This window comes from Carassius carassius, chromosome 3 (genome assembly GCF_963082965.1).
Source record: "Carassius carassius chromosome 3, fCarCar2.1, whole genome shotgun sequence".
In the NCBI taxonomy this organism is placed as follows: Eukaryota; Metazoa; Chordata; class Actinopteri; order Cypriniformes; family Cyprinidae; genus Carassius; species Carassius carassius.
Window position 1 is genome coordinate 36778481 of NC_081757.1, and position 27591 is coordinate 36806071.

Below are 27591 nucleotides of genomic sequence, written 5' to 3' on the forward strand. Positions count from 1 at the left end.
CAACTGTTTGGACTCTCATTCTGACGGCACCCATTTACTTTAGAGGATTTATTTGTGAGCAAATGATGTAAAGCTAAGTTTCTCGAAATATGCTCAGACAAAGAAAAAAATCACAACAAATTTTGTGTTCCTTTAAATTGTCACTATATCTTAATACATTTTATGTATGAATTATTAACAATATCTTACATATTAATATTTATAATCATTAAATTGACAAATTTGTAACTAAAAGTAATTCATAATATGACTATATTATGATATTGAGATAATATTATGATAATCAGTCACAGCTGATTATCACTAATAACTCACACTGAAAATGGTGAAAAAACATGAGACGGGTTAAAAACGGTTTCATTTAATATATCTTATTTTCAATAAATTGCAGTAAAGCCTCCATACCTGACAATACTAGTTTATAATCTGAGCTCATATCAGCAGGGCAAGTCATTGAACAACACAATCTTCCACTATATAACGCAACCAGGATCAGGAGTCCCCATCGGTCATCAACAGCCTGAGAATCATGGGGAAAGAGCAGGCATTCTTTCCCAGTCATAATATCATAGCTTAATTCAGTGTTGTTCAAAAAATGAAATGGAGATGTCCAACTCAAAAGGGGGGAGATAGGGGAATAACACAAGTTGGGTACCTAGATAACAATGGCAAGCAGCACTAATACAAAGTGAATGTAGGAGAGGGACAACAGCCTGTTGTGTTCATTCTGTACAAGTCTTGTGTTGCTTAACTTCTTGCTCCAGTAAACTGAAGCTTCACACCTGAAAGGCAGCATGTCTCTGCACGACATGTTGAGGTAAAAAGGTTTTCCTAGAAGAAAGATCCAAAAGAATTAATAAAATTATTAAAGACAACGATCAAAAAACAGCAGCGTACTGACTTTGGGACATCCTGTACCTGCTTTTAGCCCATCATGTTGTGGTTGAGCTGCTTATTGCCAGTGCGCCTTCTGAGTTTGACAGAGGCTGTCCCTTCAGCACAGGATCTATAGAGTAGTGTCAGATGCATATGTCAGGATGCAAAAACTTGGAATAATTAAGATTGTTTGGTAACACTTTACTTAAACTGTGCTCCGAAGATGTACAGTCTTACAGGTTTGGAACGACATAAGGGTGAGTAATTAATGACATAATTTAAATTTTTGGATGAACTACCTTTAAGTATAATGGTACTATAAAGGTAGTTTTAATGCATTAATTATGCCTTGTAATGCATTTTACAATCTTATGAATAATTGTAACCACAGTTAATACATTACAACACACATCAATTCATTGTTACACTATGCATTTTAAATTAAGTTATAATTATTTATGACAACTTATAATGTATTACATCACACATCATTAAAAATTATAATGCATTATACACTTTAATAACCCTTTATAGAGCATTACACAAAGTATGGATGCACCGAAATGAAAATTCTGAAATTAAACACTGGGCCGAAGGGTGAATATCGAGCACGTTTTAAAAAAAATTTTTTTATAAATATACTTAAGCATGAGTAGAAAATGGATATTTTAAATTGTAATTTATTATATTTCACATTACTACATTTTACTTTTTACATTTTCTTTTGATCAAATAAATGCAGCCTTGGTGAGACTTATTTCAAAACCATTAAAAATATATTCCAAACTCTGGACTGGAAGTGAATATAATAATATAAAAATAAATAATAATAATAAAAATAAAAATCAATGAATCAAAGCAGATAAGGAAAGCTGGCTCACAAAAGTATGGGTGTTCCATGGCCTCTTGGGCAGTCAGTCTCTGTTGATGATCATAACGCAGGAGTTTATCCAGCAAATCCAAAGCCTCTTGGCTCACCAAATGCTGATTCTCTGGCTGAACAAAGTTCTCCCAGCGCTTACGGGTCTGCCTGAAGATGTTTGCAGTTTCAATAAGAAATCATTTAAAAACAATATGTAGAATTCACTAAAATATTGTACAAAGATCCTTAACAACGGACTAATGTGACAATCTCTGTCAATAATGCACAGACTCACTGGCCAAGCAGATCTTTGAAACGTGTGTCCAGCTCAATGTGATACTTGTTCAGGTAGCTGAAGAGCTCTTCTGTTCCAAGAACCTTGGCAATTCTGACCAACTGCAGGAAAGATTCTGCTGTTAGCATACTGAATATTTTAAAACTACATATTGCAATTTATTTTTTTTAATTTTTTTCCCAGAAGAAAGAAAAGTCATACCTGGTCATAGTTGTCTTGACCATGGAAAAATGGCTCTTTCTGGAAGATCATACTGGCTAACATACAGCCTAAGCTCCACATGTCCAAACTGTAGTCATACATCTGCAAATCATTTGGGAGACTTAACTACAATATCTGATGGTAATGTTGAAACAAGTTAACTCCATATAAGACTGGCTCCTAAAATCTGGTCTTGTCTGTTCAATAAAAGCCCTACTGGGAGGCTGATTTTTTCCCATGGGAACATCTGTAAAAATAAATCTGCCTGGCACCTCCAGCGATCCTGCAAACCTGGGAACACGCTGCTCAAATGATAAGTCATATGATTGTCGGCTTTAAACAGCTGTCTGTTTTTGCTGGGACAATTAAAAAAAGGCATATTTTATTAAATATTTTTACAATAATGATTTTAAAATGTAATCCATAATATCCTATTCTTTATTTGATTGTTTAAATATAACAGAAAGCTTGACACTCTATAGTTTAAACTTGACATTTATAATGTCAAATGCATTTTAAAGATCTGGAAATTTACATAAGGTAAACATTTGACCCATTTGAACAAACGAAATAAATAGTAGTACAAACCATATACACATATATACATATATACACACACTCATCTAATCTATGTACATAATAAATATTTTAAAGATGTACTGCATACTGTAATGGTTAATTTTAAAAGTTTAAGAGTTTCCAGCATTTCAGTAATAAACGTTCAGATTTAAAAAGCGTGTACATTACTGTAAAGTGCATCAGTTAACATAACACACAGGTGCTTGGCAGTGGTCAAAAAGGATTTTTTTTTTAAATGACTGAACTAAATTATGAAACAACCATGGTGTTTTCAAAAACTTGGCTCGGAATTTTTACGTGGGTGGTGGGAGAAAAACAACATAATTCTGCATTTAAATGGCAATTAAACCCCTAGAAATTGTAAAAGTGCCTTACATCCCCATGAAAAACAATTACAGTCTGAATAAGTCTAAACACATGACACTGTAAAATACGTATTGATTACAAAAGGGACATATATCAGGAGCTATTCATGTAGAAAAATCACATAAACCTGAAACGTCCCCCACCCCCATACTGTATGGACAGACAACAATTAAAAGTCACAACATACCTGATAGTCAACCAGTAGTTCTGGTCCCTTATATGATCTTGAGGCGACCCTTACATTGTATTCCTGCGTGGGATGGTAGAACTCAGCAAGACCCCAATCTATTAGTCGCAACTACACCAGGTACAAATAAAAAGAAATAAACAAATACATCAGGTCACCAACATTGATCTGCAGTCACTAGTAAGGAACACATTCAAGAATAAATCCCCAGTGCTGTTATCTGACTTCACCTTTCTCATTTGGTGGTCTATCATGACATTATGAGGTTTGACATCCCGATGCATGATGCCCATGCTATGAGAGTAGTCCAGTGCCTGCATAGAGACAAAGCAGATGCACATAACGCACTCTCCTGTTCAAAATAAATGACAGTGTAATCCTATTTCAGCTACATCAGAGCATTCTTACCTTTAGAAGTTCATACAAGTAGAACCGGATATCGAAGTCTGTTAGTCTCTGATAGAGATCCTACAAATCGGAAAACATCATGAAAGATACTAGATGCTGCACATTTCAGTTTAACTCCTTTTATTGATGATATCCAAATGTGATCAGACAAAAGTAGTTCATTTTATATATATATATATATATATATATATATATATATATATATATATATATATATATATATAGTTCTTAAACATACAGACACATGTTTAGTCATTCAGCAGACGTCTTACAAATGAGGACAACAGAAGCAATCAAAGTTAACAAAAGAGCAAAAATAAGCAAGTGCTAATACGAGTCTTGGTTAACCTAATGCAGTACATATATACAGTACACAAATATATATATATATAAGTATATTTCATAAGTGGTACCTTGAAGTCTGTGTTATTGATGTACTCAAACACAAGGGCTGGCGTTCTAGACTGTGGAATACCAAAAGAGAATACAAAACAGCATAAAAATATAACAAAACAAAGATGGAATGTATACATACAGCAGACACTGTGTTGGTTTACCTATTTTGACACAAATTATTAACCCCAATTTAAAAGCAGTTATGGATAATACTAGATAACTGGATAATAAATCTACCAGTTCTGGGATTGATTTCAATATGATACGATGTGGTAAATGAAACTGAAACAAACGTACTAAACTGTTAGAGGTAGATAAAAGCACTATAAAAATTTGGAAAATATATATATATATTTTTTTGCTAATGTCACTAAATGCAATTCTATACAAATCTGCAGACAGTTGTGGGCCTACTGACAACAAATTATTTTAAAAAATAATAATAATAATTTATATGTTGCGACTATTTTTGCAAAAACAGAATTCTGTGGGAAACAGTTGCATATATTACTAGAGCTAAATTTACCACAGGATCCTTCACTGTGTCTACAAGTCGAATGATGTTGGTTCCTCCTCTTAAGTTCTCCAGAATTTTGATCTCACGCTTAATCTTCTTCTTTTTAACAGGCTGCAAAAGTAAAGCAAACATTAAAAAGTAAGCTCAGCCAAGACTGAAAGTGACAAACACAAAATAAATAAAATACATTTGTTTTATCTTTTCATCCCAATCATCTTTGAAACACAATTCGATTTTGTCCGACCACTGGAAGTCTATGTGATGTAAAAGTAAAAGCAATCCACATGAACCGAGCGGTTTCATCGAAGTCCTCCACTTCATAAGACAAATAGATTTATTTTAAGTCTTTATTGTTTATTCACATATAAACATTGACCAAAACACATTCACAAAGCACATTAAATAGGGTAAACTCAACCGTGCATCGTTGCCACACAAAAACAAACATCACTGGCTCCTGCACTTCAGGCAAACATGTTTCAGCCTGTGTTTAGTATATTTAATGTGCTCTATGTACTGTATGTACATGTACATTCATGAGAGACTTTTAGATGTCCCAAAAAAGTCTAGATGGGGTTGGGAATTAAATGAAGATGAGTAAATTATGACAAAATCATTTTTGGGTAAACCTGATATTTTTAAAAAAAGAAATAAAAAGCTTCTACCTGATGCTCAATGAGAGACCAGGTATTTTTACCTTCAGGATTTTAACAACTACTCTGTCGTTGCTGTTGATGTTGATGGCCTCAAACACTTCACTGTATTTGCCTCTTCCAAGCTTGCGCACAAGCTGGTAGTCATCCTGGTTGCTGAATAAGACACAGGAAGTAATACATAAATACAATTTAGCATTTTTGTCAGCATACTAGTACTATTTCCATTGAAACACTGTACCAATGTTCAGCCGCAGTATTTCCCCCCCAAAATAAATCATGCTAAAATAACATCTGTACCTCCAGCTAGGCACATGTGCTTCATAGTCCCAGTACTCCTTGCTCTTCACAGTGTTGGCATCAGCATACACCCGTGCTTTGCTGCTCACCGGACCGGGCATGGCGGGCTCGGCCAGTCGATCCGCCTTCCCTCCACCTACTACGAGACGCTCCAAACGATAGCGGAAATTTGACCGCCTCTGCTGTGAAATACTGCAGAGAGTATTGTGGTAGCGTAAAACACTGTAACAAGCCGCTTCAATGCAATCTCTCGCGAGCAATTGTGATTGACAGCTGCTCAGCAGCGGCGCACATGACCTCGCGCTTACGCTCGCGCCACTAAAAGCCACAGCAAAAAGGAGAAGGCGTCCAAAACACTGCAGAAACCAGCTTATTCTATTTCGGATCGCCAGTTTATTAAAAAAAAAGTCAGGATTTCATGATGTCCATTGAACAGCTCAATAAGATGTTTCTGTTTGTAAACACATTTAAATATAAACTACCACCTTTAACTAGATCGTAATATATGCGATTGCCTGTCGCAGCCCTCGTATAGTACATGTAACTTTAACGTTAAATAAACTGATGCAAGGGGAGGGGAATGACAAATACTGAATTGAAGCACAGACCTGTCAACGGCTAACGTTACGCAGTAAAGCGGAACATAAACACCGTGAAGCGGCCGAGATGTCGAGTTGATCGATGGTCTCTGGAAATGAACAGCGTTTGATCATCACCGTTTGTTATAATATTCATTACAGCGGTTCAGCAGTCGCACTTTAATAGCGTTCCCTCCGGATAAACGCGCTAAGCTAGTGATAGCGATGAATTGGTTTAATCGGCCTTTACAACTTCAACCCACACACCGCTGCAAATTTCCAATTAATCTTCAAATGGATTGTCCCTATTCCTCCCATTGATCCACCAACTGGATTCACTAAGCGATCGAGGGAACCGCCGACAGATAGGCGGATATCACCCCTAGCATAGCCAAGTTTTGCGAACGCATAGATGGAGTCACTGGAAATACTGTAGGAACTTCCTGTGCTTTTTAAGTTTCAAAATAAAAGCCCCCGAATTGAGTTTAAAAAAGTGTGGAATCCCAAACAGTAGTTTTTCTGCTTTAACAATTATATTTTATTTTTATATAATTTATTTGTAGGGATTGTAAGATGTCCATGTACATAAGTTAAACCATAAATAACCATAAATGTTTGCTGCATGCTGTATAATAGTCAGTCTGAAACCTTTTACAAATATAGTTTAATTGGTGGGATAAAACAAAACATCTATACCACAATAGTGTAACAATAACAGGTGCTAAAGTTTAAATTGTTTAAAAAAAAACAAATGTAGGATAGCTGTATTAATGTTCAAATTAAATTGTTCTCTTCAACAATATTTCACTACACTAAAGAGTACACTTTTAACAGTCAAATCAGTCTGAAACTTCTACGTGGTCTGTAGTCATTTTACCATTTGGTTCCAAAATAATACATAATGGTTAGCTATGTTTACAAACATTTAATTTGTAAATGCCTTGTAGTTATGACATGCCACACCTTTGTGATAATGGGAGAAAAAAAACAACACATAATGGCATTTTTACAAATTTAGTCTCTTCACTGTCTTATCTAGAAACAGACATTTAAAGGGATGGCTTGAGTGACGTACAGTAGTAGGTGCTGGATGGTGGGATAACCTGTTTTGCTAAAATACAAAAAAAAAAAAAAAAAGAATTTGATTCAACCCCCTAACAGTCTCAACTTAAAAAAATATTGCTTCACAAGCAACGACACCATTCAGTCTCTGCATTTAATGCACATGAGAGTACACAAATATGTAACAGAACAAACAATACTGATACATAAGCCATTAATGTTAATAAGGCCTGCAGAGGCATCGAAAGGGAAAAAGAAATGTTTGCAATGTTTACATTCAAGCTGTTAGGATAATACAAAGTATCATTAATATGGATTCAATTCATGTGCTTAGACATTTACACACTGCATCGTAAGAGGTTTCTGAAGTTTAAAATAAAACACTATACTACTACTTAATACTGCATTTTTAGATTCATTTAGACACATTACATGTATTTTTACTCTTAAATTTGTTTAAAATTATTTCTTTATTTTTATAATTACAAAAGCTGCATCCAATCTTATCTGTGGTTTAATATTTTAATTCAATTCAAAGGTTTTACCGTCAACCGATCCAATTCGGAAAGCACAAAATGTAATACCAACTGAAGATTTCTTCAAACAAAGAAATAATTTGTGGCAGAGAAACTGAACAAGTTGTCTGTGGCAAAAGAATAATCCACCGAAACAGAACCAACATATCCTCACAAGAGGAAACAATCACAAGCACAGTCTACAGTATGATGATACACAAACAGATACTAAATCCTAGCACTTGTACTCATGTCAAAGCGATACAAAACATCCATGTACAGATAACTTTACAAATTCTACAGCATCGTTTAGCTAACGCAACACCATCTGTTTGCAATCTGCAAACAAAAATACTTCATTGTTGTTCTCTGTTGCCTGGCAGTTAAAAAGTAACTGTTAATCTTTGAACTACTGTAAATTTACTCTCAGAACTGCTTGCAAACTATTGCGTCATTATTAGAGCGGAGTCAAAATGCACTAGAGAAAAAGAATGGCTAATATATATATTTTGTGTGTGTGTGTTTGTAGTTCTTTGCCTACAATTTAACATAGCAGTTTGCACTAATGACAGATTACAACAAACCGTATAAATTATTTAGGCTATTCATGCATACATATACCCTGTTACATCATGGGTTAGGTGATGGGAGTTATACATTACGAATACATACAATCACTACTGTATATAGTCCAGATGGCCATACAGTGTTCCATAGCTAACATGGAAGCATGAGATGGAGACACTGGAAGAAAGGCAGTTCATTTAAAAGTTATTCAGAACAAAACATAAACAAAACCAATGCAATGAAACATCTAGTTGTGGTTAATTGCACAAAGACCAAAAAGCAGATCCTGGATGTTAACATATTGCGTACCAATTTGTGTCATTCTGGAAAAGCTGTCACTGATAGATCCATTACTGCATTCTCCTTATTTTAGATAAAAATGAATGTCAGATACAATGCAGAAATCAACCTATATCTTCAGTTCCAGTTGTCTGAAACACCAGTCCTAAGCACATGGTGTATGGATAATGGGTTGCACATGAGACAAAATAGTTCATTTTTACAAGCTTATTTTAAGAGTAGCAACCACTTTTGTGTGCGGTTCTGTTCGTCAATGTGATTGGTACAGAAATGAGGCAAGTTTCTGAATGTGGTGTAGACGCAATGTTGCCAAAATCGGTACATCAAGACTTTTACAAGCGGACACATTATGTAGTTCCTTACCAGTCCAACAAGTACTGCAATGCTTGAAATGGGACGATTTCGCTAAATATACGCAAGTAAATCACAATGTTGCTATTGCATGCAAAGTGTATTTTCGCTTGGTAAGGAGCAAAAGCAGACAGTAACTACTCTATGCACGAGGAAGCAGGATAACCCCCTCCTTCTGCAGTGTGTTGAACTGTATGCTCTTGAAGGGCTCCAAGCTCTCCAAAACACTCTCCACACCAGACACACTTGAACTGGGCTTCACGGGAGTGGACAATGCCATGTTTGGCCAAGTGTTCACGCTGTTTGAATCCCTTGTCACAGGTGGGACACTTGAAGGGTTTCTCTCCTGTATGGACTCTTCGATGTCTCTGCAGCTCAGATGAATATTTAAAGCGCCTCTCGCAGTCTGCGCATTTCATTGGCTTCTCCCGAGCAGGGTCGCATCGGTGCTGCACAAAATCAGACGAGGACTGGAAGCGGCGGCCGCAGAGCGAGCACTTCAGCGGCTTTTCAGTGCAGTGGGAGTTCTGGTGCCTCTGTAACGTTGACGACTTTTTGTAGCCCTTCCCACACACGTCACACTTGTACGGCTTCTCCACAGCATTAGATCCAGAGTTTGATTCTGTACACTTGTGCCTTAGAAGTTCCCCAGATTGTCTGAAGCCCTTTTGGCAAGCGGCACATTTGAACAGACTCTCGATACCGTGGACATGCTGGTGGTACAGCAGGTGGGAAGGCTGCAGGAAACCTTTGTCACACTGATTGCACTTGAAAGGGCGATCTGCTGGGTTTTTGTGAGTACGACGGTGGCGAACAAGTGCGTACTGCTGCTTAAAGCTCATCTGACACTCCTCACACTGGAAAGGCCGCTCTTCGGAGTGAGTGCGCTCGTGCTGCCTTAGGTCCGAGGGCCGTTTGAAGCTTTTCCCACATGCTGTGCAGCGGAAGGGGCGCTCTCCAGCTGGCTGGCACTGGTGGTGCAGCAGTTCAGACGACTCCTTGAAATGAAGCTCGCACAGGTTGCACTTGAAAAGGTGCTCACCAGAGTGAGCGTACATGTGCCGTACCAGGTGCTGCCTGTGCTTGAAGGTTTTCTCGCAAACGGCACATTTATACGGGCGATCGGCACTGTGAGTGCGCTGGTGGTGCGCCAGATGAGAAGCTTGACTAAAGGTCTTATCACAAGTGTCGCACTTGTAGGGTTTCTCACCCGTGTGCACTCTTTCATGACGTGAGAGTTCAGAAAGGTGGCGAAATGCCTTATTGCACACCGAGCACTTATATGGACGGTCGGAGTCCTGGAAAGCTGTAGTGGAAGAAGAACCCATGGCTGCCCCATCACTGGACGTCTCAGCAGTAGAGGGTTGCTGAGGGTTAGAAGAGGCAGAGTCTGGGCGGTATGTTTTTTCACAAATAGAGCACTTCATTGGATTGTTTCCAGTGCTGTGCTCATTATGATGTTGTGCCAAAGACGTGAGAAGGGAGAATCCCATTTTGCACACACCACACACAAACGGCTTCTGCTCAACCTGAACACACTGATGCTCTAGAAGATCCGTTGCTTGGTTGAAGATCTTCATGCACTGGGTGCACTGGAACGAACGGTCCTGGTTAACCATGCACTGGTGCTCATGGGGATTGGCCAAGTGCGAAATATCATGGCCACACGCACCACATTTGTGGCCACCTTCACTTCCCACCTGCAGCTGAGGCTGCTGAGCTGGCAGTGGGTGCTGCTGTGCATGCTGGCTATGCTGAGGCTGCTGTAAAGCAGGGTCTGCCTGTAGGACAATGCCATATGCAGCACTGCCCAAAGCATTCTCTGCCCCTTGTAGAAGGGGGTGCCCAACAGGAGGAGGGGCCACTGCATGTTGCTGTTGCCATGCTTCTGTCATTGTTCCACTGTACATGTATGAATTCAGCTTTTAGAGATCAGCACTTTGGGACCTGAATACACGAAAATGTTCCAACAAGTGATAGTTAGTTCATTAGAAAGGTAAGAAATTATACTAAAATAGTCTTGTGGGGAGGTTCAAGATTTTTGGGTAAGCTTGCTCATGATGTGAGTGGGGTGCATCTGAAATGTTCTCCAGTAAACTAAAAAGAATTGTCTCCAAATGCATACCTGCAATAAGAAAAACAGTGTGTTATTACACAAAGCAAATCATTTACGCAAGAATTACTAGGGACTCCCACATCTTTTGGAAAAACAAAAAGATTTTCAGATTACGGATTTTGTAAATCATAATACAAGTACTAATATAACATTGCATCATTGGTTCTCATCTCAGCCAAGAGGGACAAAAAACTATTCAAAATACATTATTTTACAAAAATTATAATTTAAATTAAAGGGTTAGTTCATCGAAAAACCAAAATTATGTTATTAATAACTCACCCTCATGTTGTTCCAAACCCGTGAGACCTCCGTTTACCTTTGGAACACAGTTTAAGATATTTTAGATTTAGTCCAAGAGCTCTCAGTCCCTCCATTGAAACTGTGTGTACGGTATACTGTTCATGTCCAGAAAGGTAAGAAAAACATCTTCAAAGTAGTCCATGTGACATCAGAGGGTCAGTCAGAATATTTTAAGCATCGAAAATACATTTTGGTCCAAAAATAGCAAAAACTATGACTTTATTCAGCATTGTCTTCTCTTCCGTGTCTGTTGTGAGAGAGAGTTCAAAACATATCCGGTTCACGAACGAATCATTCGATGTAACCGGATCTTTTGAATCAGTTCACCAAATCAAACTGAATCGTTTTAAACGGTTCGCGTCTCCAATACGCATTAATCCACAAATGACTCAAGCTGTTAACTTTTTTAATGTGGCTGACACTCCCTCTGAGTTCAAACAAACCAATATCCCAGAGTAATTCATTTACTCAAACAGTACACTGACTGAACTGCTGTGAAGAGAGAACTGAAGATGAACACCAAGCCGAGCCAGATAACAAACAAAAGATTGACTCTTCTTGAGTCAAGAACCGTTTCTGTCAGACTCGTCCGATTCGAGAACCGATGAACTGATGATACTGCGCATGTGTGATTCAGTGTGAAGCAGACTGACACACCGAGCGTCTGAACTGAACTGATTCTTTTGGTGATTGATTCTGAACCGATTCTGTGCTAATGTTATGAGCACGGGTAAACCGAAGGCTTGAATCAACGGCAATCATCGCCAATGACGCCATTACCTTGAGCGCAAAAGAACCGGTGAACCGTTTTCTTCAACCGGTTTATTGAAATCAAACTGTCCGAAAGAACTACTAGTGATCCGAAAACCGATGCAATCGGTTCTTCACTCGTGAAGAATTTGTGGATTAATGCGTATTGGAGACGCGAACCGTTTAAAACGATTCAGTTCGATTTGGTGAACTGGTTTAAAAAGATCCTGTTACATCGAATGATTCGTTCGCGAAACAGATATCACAAACTGGTTTGTTTTGAACTCTCTCACAACAGACACGGAAGAGAAGGCAATGCTGAATAAAGTCGTAGTTTTTGCTATTTTTGGACCAAAATGTACTTTCGATGCTTCAAAAAATTCTAACTGACCCTCTGATGTCACATGGACTACTTTGATGATGTTTTTCTTACCTTTCTGAACAAACCTTTTCTTACAGTAAACCGTACACACAGTTTCAATGGAGGGACTGAGAGCTCTCGGACTAAATCTAAAATATCTTAAACAGTGTTCCAAAGGTAAACGGAGGTCTCACGGTTTGGAACGAAGTGAGGGTTATTAATGACATAATTTTGGTTTTTCGTTGAACTAACCCTTTAATGTCACTGAATACGACATACAAGTAAACCTACCTCATATTTATTTTGTTTTAATTTAAGAATAGTTACTGAAAGAACAGAAACTAATTGTACAGATGGGAGGTCAAAAAGAACCACTGCATTATTTAGATCTCACTGAGAAAAAAGCCCATTCTAGCTGATAAAATTATAAGCTAAAATCAACTAGAAGAAGAAAAATATATATTTTCCATGGCTTTTCGCAAACTTAATAATTTATCTGCTATCTTGTGGGAGCCCTGAGTTTTGTTAATAATGATTATGAAAAAAAAAAAATCACATGTATATTATATATACACTGTTATAGTCCAATGTAACTGAATCCAAATCAAAATTCCCATTCCAACATGCTCACACACATTTGACAAGAACAGTATATGTATGAAATATAATATTAATAAAACATAAATAATCATGCCATGCAATGCCAACACTAAGAATCTAAATACGAATAGTAAAGCCGACTGCCTGCTAACGTTAGCCGGGAAAAAGGGAGACATTTGGAATTTCCTTTGATGATCTTAATTCTTTGACTGATGCAGAAAATAAGCCATGCTTCGTGTATTAGAAATCCATATGCATAGCCATATCGTAAGGCCTAGCATAAAACGGTTTCATTGCTTTCTATTAGCAGTTTGTGTGCAAAAAAACTTCAGTTAGCTTTTGACCGATGCACACTTGCAGTCAGGGCTAGCCATCGCTGCTAATGCTCTTCTCTAACGTTATTTCAATCTGCCCGTCTGCAATCGCTACATTTTATATGACTCACAAAACACACATGCAAAATCGCCAAAATGCATAACGCGTCTGCAGAACTACGTGCAAATTATACGCAAAGCCCATGCAAATGTGTTTACCAGTACGCTAAACTGTAGCCATTGCGCTAAAAGAGGCAGCAGCCGCCGCCACCTCACTGGCCTTAACCTACTTTGCGTCGCGTTTTTCCTTTGATACCTTGTTTTCCCGAAGATCCACGCCTGCAATAAATATAAACAGGACGTTTTAAGGCAGGCAGAGAAAAAAAATCGGACGCTTCCCTGCCACTGGATGCAGAAGGCCCAAATAAACGTGACGCATAGGACCTCTACGACCAGCCCCTCGAACAAGGCGGACACCCCGATGATATGGGCGGAAACAAGGCGATGGAAAATCACAGATTTTACTACATATTAAACCCCAAAACACGGTTACTATAGTAAAGCCATGGTAACCACAAATTAACCATGGTTTTGTTACACTAAACATAGTTTAACCGTGTCATTTAAGTAAAACGGTGCTTAAACAAATAGTAATCAATAGCCTACGCCAAAAAAAAAAACATGGTTACTACACTTTTACTACAATAAAACCATGGCTAATTTTCGTATACAGTTTTATTCGACTCCATTGGCCGAGTACAGCCTTTGTGCAAATCCTAAAGGAATTAGTGGATTCTTAGGAATTATTCAAAATAATGAAGAAAATCCATCATGTATGTGTGTATTTTAAGATATGTCATTTATTATTAAATCCGACGTTTTATTCTTGGTGTATTATTAGGACATTGATCAGTGAATCCACTACAGTTTCTGGTATTAAAATACAAATCAGTCCATCTACAGAAAGACAACGCAGTCTAATATTATGAAAAATGTAACCAAATATTCAAGGTTAAGGGGTGTTTAGAGGGATGTATTTTATATATATATATATATATATATATATATATATATATATATATATATATATATATATATATATATATATATATATATATATATATAAAGATTAATATAAAAATGACTCATTATATTAAAGTTGGTTATGCCCTGAATACAATGAGTCCTTTTAAATTCACAAGTCAGTCCACTGGTCCTCTACATCTACTTTAACAAAGAGAGCTTGAAATCTAAACAAGTTTCGTTAAAAAATATGTCAGAAATAATATCTGTCAACAGTGGTATCATAAATACCACATCAAAAAGTGACAAATCTTTTTTTCTTTTAGGCAAGTTCAGTTAATGTGCACGCTAGAATAAACAAATATAAGACTGGCCCTTTTTACTGTAAGGTGGGATGTCCAGTCCTACAGCTACCACAGAGGGCGTCGTGATGCCACTTTCAAAATAATTTTGGTAAGGTGGAACTAGGCTACAAACTCCATATTAAGCATTAACATTTATTCTCTCATCATGTAAGTATGAGTGGCTCATCTCTTTGTAATGGCTTATGCCATGGCTCCTTTATTTGTTGATTACCAAATCCACATCTGATATAAAAATGGAAGACTGTGTGTGTGTGTGTGTGTGTGTGTGTGTGTGTGTGTGTGTGTGTGTGTGTGTGTGTGTGTGTGTGTGTGTGTGTGTGTGTGTGAATGTTTTAGTTGACAACCATAAGTCACGACATAACCTCAAACATTTTATTAATTTTCCACATAACTTGGAAACAATCTCATAAATCATTGCGTAAGAAAGGGCATGCTTAGGCATGCAATGATCTCACAACATCACTGGATGAATAGTATAAAATATACAATAGCAGTTTATCATTCATTAATTTAGATAATTTCAGTCAGGTCCCACTGAGAAACATAAGCTGGTATTTTTAAACTGCTTTCAGTCCCAATTGTTTTTTTAAGTTGCTGGACAGAGAGACAGGCAGAAAATCACACAAGAGTAACAGCAGAAGAGAACAGGCTAACAAACATGCTGTAAAAATCTCCACAGACTTAGGCTCAGATCTTAAGCCAACTTGATTTGATCAAAGGTGGGGTGGGAGAGAGACAAATCATTTCACGTGACCTCTGTATGAGCGGTCAACAGTACATAACCTGCTCGCTGGGATGGTTTCTCAATTAAAAAAGGCACTCAGCATATCAATGATATCTTGCAAACTTGTTAAAATATGTTAAATGTTCAGTAATATAGAATAATATATATTGAAAGCAGTGGTCATAAGGTAACAGTCTCAGACTTTATCCAGTATGAGCCGGAATACTCAGCCACTGCTGTACCTCTGTTGTACTTTTATGTCCCATAGCAGATGTGACATCACAGAAGGTTCTTTAGTAGTGAGTTTGGCATAGCAGTGTTTCAATGGTGAATGTGTTTTCAAAATGTGTTTTCAAAATGAACTACATGACTGGATTGTGCTGAAATTCTGTGAGGGGGGATTCTTAAGTATAGAGAGAATTCTTCAGGCTTATCTGATTCAAATGGCATGAGTTTAATGGGAATGCACTATATGATGAAGCCCTTTAAGATAGCTGTTACCACAGACTTATAGGTGTGTCAGATCTGGGTATGTAGATGAGAGGGTTGATTTCTATGGATGATGTAATGAGCGTCTGCAGCGATCATGTAGGGCTGTACCCTGGCATACAGTGAAGGGGGTGGGGGTATGTGTAGTCTTGGTTATATATAAGTGTGAATCGCATCTTACATCAACTATATCATAGTACATAAATCCACAAGACTGTCTTTGCACAATCTTCAGTCTTGTTACTCAATAATGGCCTTGTGTGCATTTAAAAAGAAAACAAATAAGTGTGAAATAATATTTTGTAACTTTTAAATATGTGGTAAAACATATCAGACAATCTGTATATTAAAAAACCTAAACGTGTGTAATACTTCATTTCTACAGAATATTGTAAATGGACCTTTATTATGAATGGAGGAAAAAGTAAGCAAAGTTAACTAATGGATTATAATGGAATTATATAATAAATCTGACCATAAAAGAAGTCTACAATTTACATGGGCTTGCCACACTTACACGGACATTTACTACTGTGATTTTGGGTTCCTTATATTTAGACGTGGTGCTAAGTGTGCATATCTTACTCTTGATGATGATTAATGCTGTTATTGACATTCTATAGGCCATATGATTAAATAAAGAAATGAATGAACAAAATGGCTACACCAATGTTGAGTAATATCACCATGACCACCAGGACAGAGCTGGAGCCCTGCAGAAAGAGAGTAAAATATCTTATTTAAAACAATGCATTGCAGATTTAAACATATTTTATATATTTTTAATATACTTTTATATATATATATATATATATATATATATATATATATATATATATATATATATATATATATATATATATATACTTTATATTTTATATAGTATTAGATACAATTTGCTCCTTCCTAATATTTGCAAGTGCAATATACATAATGTAGCATTTTACACAGCAAACAGAGACCAAAGGTGACCCTAAGAGTATTCACTTTTTTCTGTTGCCTGGGTTCCAGAAGTATTTTTCTATTCATTTTCTCCTTAGGGATTGAAAAATCTTCTCTACGGAGGTCTAAACCTTGAAAGAAACCAACCAGCTCTGAGATCTGGTTCACCACAATAGTAAATTAAGGAAAAAGGTCTTTAATCATTTCATTAAGAACTACATGAACTACACATTCCACGAAGCAATACAAATGATGGAATCTAATCAGAAACAGTACAGATACCGTATAAATGCCAAAATACTATATTATTGTTAAAAACTCCATTAGTAGCTCAATAGTCAGACTGAATAATTGAGTCATTTGTAATGCTTAATGGAAATTAGTGGTCACTTCTGAGTGTATTTGGAGCACTTATATTTCCATTGTAATTGTAGCTTGGTGGAGCTCTCTTCTGAATTATGGGTAGTGTAGCTCTACACCCAGAACTGAGCTTCTGTGTTAAACACAATTTTAATTACATTGCCTTGTGGCTTCTCAGCATATATCATCTTTTAAGCACCTCTGAGCTCATGGTAGGTTGTCTCGAAAGGTATAAACTCTGTCGTTAGGAATCAGTTTCTCTATATGGAATGTGATTTTACTAACAAAATCAAAATATGTGACACTGGACCGCAAAACCAGTTTTAAGTCACACAGGTGTATTTGTAGCAATAGCCAACAATACATTGTATGGGTCAAAATTAACTATTTTTTATTGCCAAAAATCGTTGGGATATTAAGGAAAGATCATGTTCCATGAAGATATTTTGTAAATTTCCTACCATGAATATATATCAAATCTTACATTTTGATTAGTAATACGCAAGAACTTTATTTGGACAACTTTAAAGGTGATTTTTTTTCAATATTTAGTTTTTTTATGGAATTTTATGGACTATGAATAGTTTTGTTATCCAGGGTCACATATGATGCTCGATTAAACGATAGCATTAGGTCGAAGATTGTCACCTTTCATACCCAAAGGCCTTCACGCTATTTACTTACTGAGTTTGTTTTCCTCAGGTTCAGATGCTCTCCTTCTTGTTCCAGTGATTCTGGAGTAGATGTTAAAGGGGGTGAAAGAGTAATGTCCCTGTGCAAAGGCCATTCCTCCACATCAACCCCAACATTCAAGGTGTCAAGCATCTGCACAGAGTCCATGGAACCCTCCCTGGCTGAAAGACCCCATTCTTTGCCTTCATGGTTTCGCTGACGTAGTCTCTGCAAATTGTGCCCTTGGAGACCCGAGCATTTCATGCCAGAGCCAAAGTTCTGATGGGAAACGGAGTCTAGGGGCTGGAACCTCATTTCAACCCGATAATCATTTTCCCCTTCTTTCTCCTGCAGATGTGAATGAGAAGAGGTCCACTGGGAATTGTTTTCAACAGTCCATTCCAGATTGGAGTTGTTGGCTCCACAGTCTGATAGCTGGTATGCATTCAAGCTAGACTCAACAATCGAATGATTGGTAAAAGACTTTCTTGGCTTGTGGTTGGAGTGGACATGCTCATGTTGTTTGTGATAGGAGGAAACATGCTCTTGGGGTTTATAGTGGTAAGAAACGTGTGGTTTTTCATTTGCAGAAATAAACTCCTTTGGTTTGTGACTGGAGGAAGCATGCTCATTGGTCTTGTGATTGGACAAATTATGACCAGCTGACTTGTGATTGGAATATATGTGCACCTGTGGTTTGAACTTGGAAGAGTCGCGATCAACAGATTTGTGATTGGATGGTTTATGCTCCCGTTCTCTTTCCCTGGAAATTGTATGTTCCCTGGATTTTTGATTTAAGGAAACATGCTTCAAGGGCTTTTGGTTGGAGGACATTTCATCCCACACCTTCTCAGGGGCCATATGCTCAATGGGCTTGTGATTAGAGGAGCCGTTCTCCCATGGGTGATGAGTTAAGGAATTCTCATGTCCATTAACATGACCGATCTCCTCTTCCAGCAAGGATGGAGTTGTAGAGCGACTGCTCTCCCCTTTGCTTCCTCTTCTGTGAGGACACATCTCAGCAGTCCAACTGTTGGCCCCACTTCTCATGCTGTCCATGCCTCTACCTTCTATTAGAACCTGAATCTCGGCCCCTCCTTGTTCATCCACAGCGCTCTGCCGCATAAAACAAGCATTCCTAGTGCGATGAGTAGGTGGGCTGCAGGGAGGTGAGGAGGGGCTGCTTAGAACTGGGCTCAGGTCAGGTGTCTGGGGTGGGGGTGTTGTGTCTGGTGTGCAGAGCTCAGGGCTGTCTGTACCAGTCGAGACAACCTCCTGGTCTTTCTCTTTCCTGTCCTGATGCTTTGGTCTCTGGCACTCCATTCCTAGTAAACGTAAATATAAAAACATGGTCACATCAAGTGATGAATTATAAAATACCCTCATAATCAAAAAAGATAGAATTAGACTTGGTCATTGCTGATGTTGGCCAAACATTACATGGAATAAGTTTAGTACACAACAGTTCCATTCTTATATGCATTACAGATACTGAATAATGATTTATGGGGAAGTATGTTACGTTATTTCATGTAAATTGGTTTGTGAGTTTTCATTTTGTTTTATTTATTTATTTATTTTTTTTACTGACCATTCCCATAGCGATGGATAGAGGGGGAAAGTTCTTTGGCTATAGCCCTGGCCAGATGGCACTCCTCTTGGGCTCTCTGTGCGACTCCCTCTGCAGCCTCTGCCTTTCCTCTAGCATGGCTCATCCTGAAGAAAGTAAGAAAGTTTGGTTCACCTTTGATAATGATCATAATTTCCTCCAAATTTTACCTATAATTAAGCTTGTATTTAGTTTTATTTAGTTGTCTTGCTCAAATGGTCATCTTTGTAACACTTTGTAGATCATCCCTAATTGTGATTGCACTCTTATGTGTGACATTATTACATCTTACCTGGACAATGCAATCTCAGCCTTCTGCTTGGCAATGTCTGCAGCTTTCTGGGCAGCTTCCACAGCACGATCCACTTTTTCACGGATTTTGCTGGTACGTAGTGGTATTAGGTTTTTCCGCTTTCCACTCACCAGAACATTCTGCTTGTATTTTCCCTCTTCCTTGGTTCCATCTGGAAAAGTGGTGCAGCCATAGCCATGCCGCTTGTTTCCAAACCACTCACCTTCATAGTGAAGTCCATCGGAGCGATGACTTACACCCCACCCTGATCGCATGTCATTCCTCCATTCGCCAGCATATGTTTCGGTGACAGTGGCATCCACGCTGCTCCCTGCTTCCGCTTCACCTAAGCTGACATTGGAGTTGATGTCTGAGGCAGCTGAGCTGACTGTGCTCATACCTCCCTCGCTGCAGAAGGAACTCTGCTTGCTTAACTGGCTGGCCAGAGAGCTCTTGGACTCAGACCTCCGCAGCTTCAAACCACTCAGTATGGACTGTCGGAAGCGACCTTTCCTCTTCCTGTGCTTGTCTGCTTCACTGTGAGCACAAAGTACAAAGCCACTGCGCCCCACTGGGCTGCCAGATACCCCACTGACACCAGAGCCATCTTCTGGAGTGGGGGCCCCTTCACTGTGATCAGATCGTAGGGAGTTTATTGAGGTGCACATAGGAGAGAAGATGATGGCTGCCATGCCATAAGGCACACTCTGTCGCACTCCATAGCCATGACGCATACCGCTCAACCACTGGCCCTGGTATGTGCCTGTGAGAGGAACAGGAATAGAGCAAAGTTTATATCATTATTCAGATGACTTGTACAATAGGGGTAAAATGCCTTTCTGATTTAATTTCTTTCCAAAACACTAAATGACAATATGTACCACTATGTTTTCATAGACACCTATTTGCATCTCAGAATCTTCCAGATTTATGAGGTCATTGTGCACAATGACAAAAATGCTAATTTGAGGTCATTAAAAAATTTGATGTGATTTTTAAACGTTGAAATTTTATGTATCTTATAAGACTTATTACATTTACTGTATATGAGACAAACAACAGATCTATAAATCTAAAGTTTCTTCAATAACTGTTAAAAAGTGCTGCTGTAAAAAGACAGTCAAATGGGGCACAAAAGGAATGGATAATGGAAAGTATTTTTTTGTCTGTATTTGTTTATTATTATAGCTATATAAGTTATACACTGTGCATTTACTAAAATCAGAAAAAAATAACAACAATATTTTATTATTAAATGTCAATGTTAAATGTCATTTAACACTGTTTGTGTATTTGTAGCTTTTCCTTATTATTATTTTTATTACTATTAATTTTTAAGCTTTTACTCTGCTTAACAATAGTTAAGAATTCTAAAGTCGCCGCTTTTTAAACACATAAAAAAAACGGGTGGAAAAAAACCTAGTAAATAAATGCATGTCCGTGAGTATTCACATTTCTACTTCAAGTGACTTGTGTTATTTGTTTATACATTACATGATTTTCTAAAGTAATTTGGAACGTTCGAGAAAAGGCGAGATCATGTTGTCGAATAAATGCGAGGCTTTACGTTGTTACAGTGACAGTCTGAAATGTAACAGATGCTGCTTAGCGATAGTAACTGTCCAGGGTGCTGAAACATTAGACACGCGTTATCTCGCTATTGTTGGGGATCTCGGCAAAATATTAAAGTCCTGTTTAATCAACGAGCGAAATGATTAACTACTGAATACATGTCCATCGCATTCTGCTTTGGATTTAATTCTAACCCGATCTAAAAGGGGGCGTCTGTCGTGTAATGCAAACACAAACGTTTATTTCTGTTTCCCAAATAATCCGTTCTAGTGTACAAAGACATGAATTATAACCAAATCACAATATTTTCCGCATTAATCTCCGAAACACGCCAGGAAGCGGATTACACAAGAATGTGAAACAGCCAATCAGCGAGCACAGCCAAGAGTCTATAGTGACATAATGACCTGCTGTCGGTCGGTTTCCATGGTAATTTACTGTACAGAGGCGTATGTGCTTCAGATACGCATGGTGAATTAGTTCATATGGCGAAATGTTATGCTTTAAAGCACATGCTAATTATTTTCTGTATAGTCTAAAATGTTTCATAACTTTTCTAAAGCAAAGCAGTCTCACTATTTTACTACAATGTTATATAAGTGGAAGCAGAGCTATCGTTTAAAACACTTTCTTTTTTCCATTTCTGTTATTTAATAGATTAATTCCTGGCTGTTTTCTCCTCCAGCTATGCAAGTGCTGTCTCTTGTCAATTTACATATAATATAAGTTGCTACTTACAAAGATCAGTGGTTTTCCACTGGTTTTGCTTCAGGCATCTGCCAACTTAATCTAGTTTCTATCAAATGACAGATGAATGTGTGCCAAAATACTGTAGGCTTGATTGGAAGCACAGGCTTTGACGTTAATAGAACAACTTTTCAAAGATACGGGAAGCATTTTAAAAGCTGACAGGTGTATTCATTTAACATGCTTAATGATTTAACATTAGTTCTTTGCTGCTACCAGAACACAGCGAATACTTTTAGAATCTGACCTCCATCCGAATAGGTCTCTGAGCCGTATCCATCCTGTAAGCCATTGCTCCATGTGCCTTCATAACGGGAACCGCTGCTAGTGCTTTCCAACTTCCCGTACCTGCCTTTGAACCCTTGTGTCCATTCCCCCTTGTACTCCCACCTCCCTTTGCTCTCCATGCCAATGCCATGCCTCTTGCCCTGTGCCCAGGTTCCTTTGTAACTGTTTCCGCTGGGCCAAGTGTAAACTCCAAGAATTTCGAATCCATGGCTCCAGGCCCCCGCATACTCCCCCTGGCCCTGAGGCCCTGTGCAGACCCCTCGGCCATGCGCCTTGCCCTGTTCCCACCCTCCACAGTACGACCCCCCATCATCAAAGTCAAACCTGCCTCCAGTGGACATGCATGAAACAGGTTTTGGCAAATCTTTAGAAAGTCAAGTGATGAATTGCAATTGGCAAGCAAAAAAGGAAGACAGCGATCAATTATACAGGAAGTGTTACAGCAATATTCCTCCCATCCTTCAAGTAGATTTTGAAAGTATAGAAAAAAAGCAGTGCTTTTAAGCCCAGACGATTTAAAGGGGTGAAAAAGAATCTACCAGACTACCATCCTGGTGTTATAGCTCCTGCCTGAGTGTGCGTGGCTTTTGGTATTGGATGTCTTTATTGTGCATGCTACTTCCAACGGGCATGCAGATGGTGAGCTTCTCCCTTCCTCTCTGCACAGTCCCAACAGGCTGAGGCACACAGCCGCGTCCCGCGTTCCCTGCGTGGAGATCAGCAGGCAAACAAGGCCTCGTTTTTTTCCACAGCCAAAGAGATCCACTCAGCAGCAGCATTGATACACTCAAACAGACATTACACGGCCCCCAAACATACCGCTCCGGCTCACAAAAATGCAGAAATGTGGGAGAGCATCCATAGCCTCAAAGCATGGATGGTGTTTAGGCCTCCCTCTAGATCATGTTTTCCAAATCAAATGACAGTATTTCCTCACTTATGTGTTAAATGAGATCAATCGAGCACGGCATTTTTCCTAATGCTGCTCCCTCTCGCTCTCTCTTTTCCCTTCTGCGCTCCTGCTGTGGTGTAGAGGTGAAGCTTCTTTCCTGGAAGACTGGTTAAAAGCGTCAAAAATCGGTTTAATCCTGCTCTTTAGTCCCCTCCGCCTTCATTTTTACGTGCATATTTAAAGGTGGGTATCCAAGATGGTCTGAAGCCATATGATGCTGACTGTCTCTAGAATATGCTCATTACAGGACTGTTCCACCCCAACCCATTCCCCTCCCCCACTCATGCTCTCCTTGTTGTTCTTAAAGGGATAGAGGATAAGAAAGTTATATGCATACAGTGGCTTCCCTAATTACCCATTTCCCTTATGATACCCTGTAATTAAATCTGCATAACAGCATTATGTTATTTGTTTCCCAGGGCTTCAAGAAACATTAGATAAGAAATGCAAATATAGTATAGATTCTCATCGCATTATAATGCAATAACCAGTGAAATGCTAATTGGATAAATAAATTATTTTTAAACATGCTCAACACACACTCTATCAAGTTCAAGTGAATCTAAAGCAAGAGTGCTATTAAAATTTTTATTCATATATATATATATCTTATATTTAATATAAAACAACTGAAAGCTGGATGAACCGCTAATAACAAACATGCACATTTTTTAAAGTGCATGTTATGACTTAGACCTTATTTGCTGACATTGATGCATTATGTAGGAATGCATGAAAGATAAATTATTTTATACGACTTCTTCTCTGTTTTATGTTTGATACATCCACCTTCATCAGAGAGAGAGAAAAAAATAGATGTTTTCTTGCATCAGTTTTTAAATTTATGCTCATGTTTAATGGCCCTCCTTCTTTAAAGGTTATACAATATGCATATGCCTAAACAGCACTAAAATCAAATACTGAGATAAGATCAATATTCATTAAACAGCCTATAAAATTCAATTTTGGGTCCTGCCTGAATGCTGTTCTTCACTGGCAGTTTATGTTAGCATGATAAGCGCACTTTACTTTATTTATTTTTTGCCCCACTTGGCTTCTATATACTATGATAGGGAGAGCTTTCAGATGGATAAGTCCTAGAAACAGCCAGTAATTGAAATCGTGATATACAGTGTTTGAAAATATTTGACATGCAGGTAGATGGATGCAGAGGGGTTGGTAATAAAATCGTATTTTTGTCATTAGAAATTATCATTATAAAATATCATTATGTAGCTTGGTCATTTGTTTTGTTAGGTAGGCTACATTTACCATTTGGTAGAAATTTGTTAAGCCTACTTCTTAGAGGCCTACTTCTTAAGAGGAGCAACATTAGTGCTAACAATACAATAATGAATTAGATCTAAGTACACAGTTTCGCCACTGGCAAGTAACATCTGTGCTTCTTCACCTTAAAAAATGAAAACAGCCTCACTGCTTCATTATATTCCAATGGCATCAAGTTACAGGGGCCTGATGTATAAAATAAAAATCGGCACTGAAAGGTGCACATAGGATTTCTGAATTCAGGTTTATTTAATTGTAATAAATGAAATGAAAAGGAAATGCTATTAAAATGTTCTGTGTGTGCTAATACAAGTGCTAATATTATTTTCAGAAAAAAATATGATACCTCATTCTTAAAACAAGTAAAAGCACTTATTTTCACCTGGCCATTGACTTACATTGTATCGACAAATAACACAATGACATGATTTGAAGGATATGAGGGTGAATAAATGATTAAAGAATACAATTTTTTAGATGAAATATCCCTTTAAGCAATGAAAATCTGCAGTTGCTCCATCTGGTGTTGTAAAATGGGGCTTACAGGCCCCAGTTGCAAAGCAATACACCAGTGCATGTTTCTTATCTGACTATTTAGTCACACTTTTGTTTCTGCTATCAAGAGTACCTCAACCATGCTGTACACAATGTTAATACAATATTGAAAATCTAAATTGAAACGATTTGTTCTATGCTCTCAGTACATTTTGTGGTTTTGAGGCTACTAATGGGGGTTGGGAAAAATAATCAAATATTAATCAGTTCTCTCAATAACGATACCACAGACAGAAAATACTGAAATTTTTTTATAAAAGGTCCTTCTGCATAAAAGGTCGAAAATAAAGGCATAGCCCATAATAAATTTCAAGGATTTTCTTTAACTTAGAAAGTTATATACATTGCACTAAAACAAATGCATAAAAAATCATTTACAAAAATGAATTGCTCGGAAAAAAATCATCAACTCACAAGATTTTGTTGTTAAACAATGTAACATCTTTCACTGCACTAAAAATCAATTCTTCAATAACTGCATGTCATTAGCTTGAAGTTATAATTCTCCAATCCCACATATGCTAACCACAAGAAATTAATATTTAGCATGAGCATTTTTTTTTCACATGTGATTTGTCTTTGCAGATTAATGTGTTAAATGGCATACATGCTAAATTAAAATGCTATTTTACTGACATTAGGTGATCTTCTAGAGGAGCAGAAACTTTGAAAAAGAAAGAAGTTTTGAAACAGTATTTTAGTCTTTTGTATTCACTATAGTTTTATCAAACATTACCAAAGCAAGTTTACAGAGACAAGAGAGCTAGTTCTGGATCATTTCTCTGCTATTTGCTACCAATAGTAGTTTTATGTAACCGCAGTAGCTCTGTGTGTGCATGTGACCAAAAGTGCAGTTCTTAATGGTTGGCCAGTTTTGTTCGCAGTGCAACAGAAAACAGATTACAACACCTGTTCTTAAAAAATATTGCATGTACTGCATGCTTGTGTTAATGTTGATATAAACAGATAAATTAAGTGCATTCAAATTAAAATGATGTGATTGTCTAAAACTCCTCCCACATGAAAGGCAGTGGTACGGCTTCTCTCAAGTGTGCACTCTTTCATGTTTCACCATGTTTCTAGACTCCACAATGTGAGCACTTCAAAGGTTTTTCTCCAGTATGGATTCTTTTGTGCCGCTCCAAGTCTCAGGTTCTCATAAAGGAATTTCCACATTCAGAGCAAACAAGAGATGTCACACCGCGATGTATTTTCTGGTGCTGTGTAAAAAAAAGTCAAGAAATATGAAACTCTTCCCACAAACAGAGCTGCTCATTTGAATGCTTATCTTCATTTAATTTATGCATTTAGAATACGCTTTTATCCAAAGCAACTTCCAGTGCATTCAGGCTATTTTTTATTTATTTTTTGCTAGTATGCGTGTTCTCTGGGAATCAAACCCACAACTTCTTGCGCTGCTAACATAATACTCTACCAATGAGCCACAGGAACAGCAATAGATCAGCAAAGGATCTTCTCAGCAATGACTTCAAAACAAATTTTGACCACACTGTTCACAGCATAATGGCTTTTCTCTAGAGTGAAACTGAAGGTGAAATCCGAGGCTTTGCATATAAGTGAAACCTTTAACACACAAATGGCATGAGTAAGGCCTCTCACCTGTGTGGATTCTTATGTGATACTTCAGGTGTCCTATTTGGGGAAAAGTGGTGGCATGTAAAATTATTTTTGGCCTCTGGTTTTCATGTGAGAAACCCTCTGAAGTTTGTGAACCACTAACCAAGAGTTTTCTCCAATTACCTTATTGGGAGCTTCCTGATTCTCCTCCTTTTTAATCTGCGCTTGACATTCCTTGTTCGATTCCATCAGTTCTATAATAAACATAGTAACATATGAAAAAGAAATTCAAGGGGAACCAATTTTAATTTAAAGGAAATTTAAAGGGCAAATTTTGTAAAACAAAGCAATTACTGAACAATCATAAATTAACACCAACCTCTTTGTTCTTCAGCCTCTTCATAATTCAGCATTACTGATGTCTTCACTCTCTACAACAAAATATAGTGAAGTGACATTCAGCCAAGTATGGTGACCCATACTCAGAATTTGTGCTCTGCATTTAACCCATCCGAAATGCACACACACAGAGCAGTGAACACACACACACACACACACTGTGAGCACACACCCGGAGCAGTGGGCAGCCATTTATGCTGTGGCGCCCGGGGAGCAGTTGGGGGTTCGATGCCTTGCTCAAGGGCACCTAAGTTATGGTATTGAAGGTGTAGAGAGAACT

General features: G+C 37.8%; 3 protein-coding genes across 4 annotated transcripts; all 3 read right to left on the minus strand.

The window, feature by feature from the left end:
- Positions 1-345: 345 nt before the first annotated feature.
- LOC132125965 (casein kinase II subunit alpha'-like) lies at positions 346-6647 on the minus strand. Its single transcript, XM_059537025.1, has 13 exons — positions 6249-6647; positions 5641-5832; positions 5385-5496; positions 4697-4798; positions 4188-4238; positions 3775-3834; positions 3597-3680; positions 3367-3477; positions 2235-2336; positions 2034-2134; positions 1758-1906; positions 919-1006; positions 346-831 (listed from the first exon to the last, which is right to left on the minus strand). Exons 2-12 carry the CDS (start codon positions 5739-5741, stop codon positions 933-935), a joined length of 1047 nt encoding a protein of 348 aa, XP_059393008.1. The 5' UTR covers positions 5742-5832; positions 6249-6647; the 3' UTR covers positions 346-831; positions 919-932.
- A 768-nt stretch (positions 6648-7415) lies between these two features.
- Positions 7416-13948, minus strand: LOC132125981 (zinc finger protein 319-like). Of its 2 annotated transcripts, none has more exons than XM_059537027.1 (2): positions 13774-13948; positions 7416-11138 (listed from the first exon to the last, which is right to left on the minus strand). In XM_059537027.1, the coding sequence occupies exon 2, from the start codon at positions 10921-10923 to the stop codon at positions 9151-9153; it is 1773 nt and encodes a 590-aa protein (XP_059393010.1). In that variant the 5' UTR covers positions 10924-11138; positions 13774-13948; the 3' UTR covers positions 7416-9150. The 2 variants fall into 2 exon arrangements, with proteins under 2 accessions (XP_059393010.1, XP_059393009.1); XM_059537026.1 differs by having other exon boundaries at positions 13748-13948.
- A 1255-nt stretch (positions 13949-15203) lies between these two features.
- On the minus strand, positions 15204-23749 carry jph3a (junctophilin 3a). The gene is made up of 5 exons (XM_059537028.1): positions 22500-23749; positions 19934-20696; positions 19624-19748; positions 18045-19357; positions 15204-16771 (listed from the first exon to the last, which is right to left on the minus strand). Exons 1-5 carry the CDS (start codon positions 22879-22881, stop codon positions 16691-16693), a joined length of 2664 nt encoding a protein of 887 aa, XP_059393011.1. The 5' UTR covers positions 22882-23749; the 3' UTR covers positions 15204-16690.
- Between the last annotated feature and the right edge of the window lie 3842 nt (positions 23750-27591).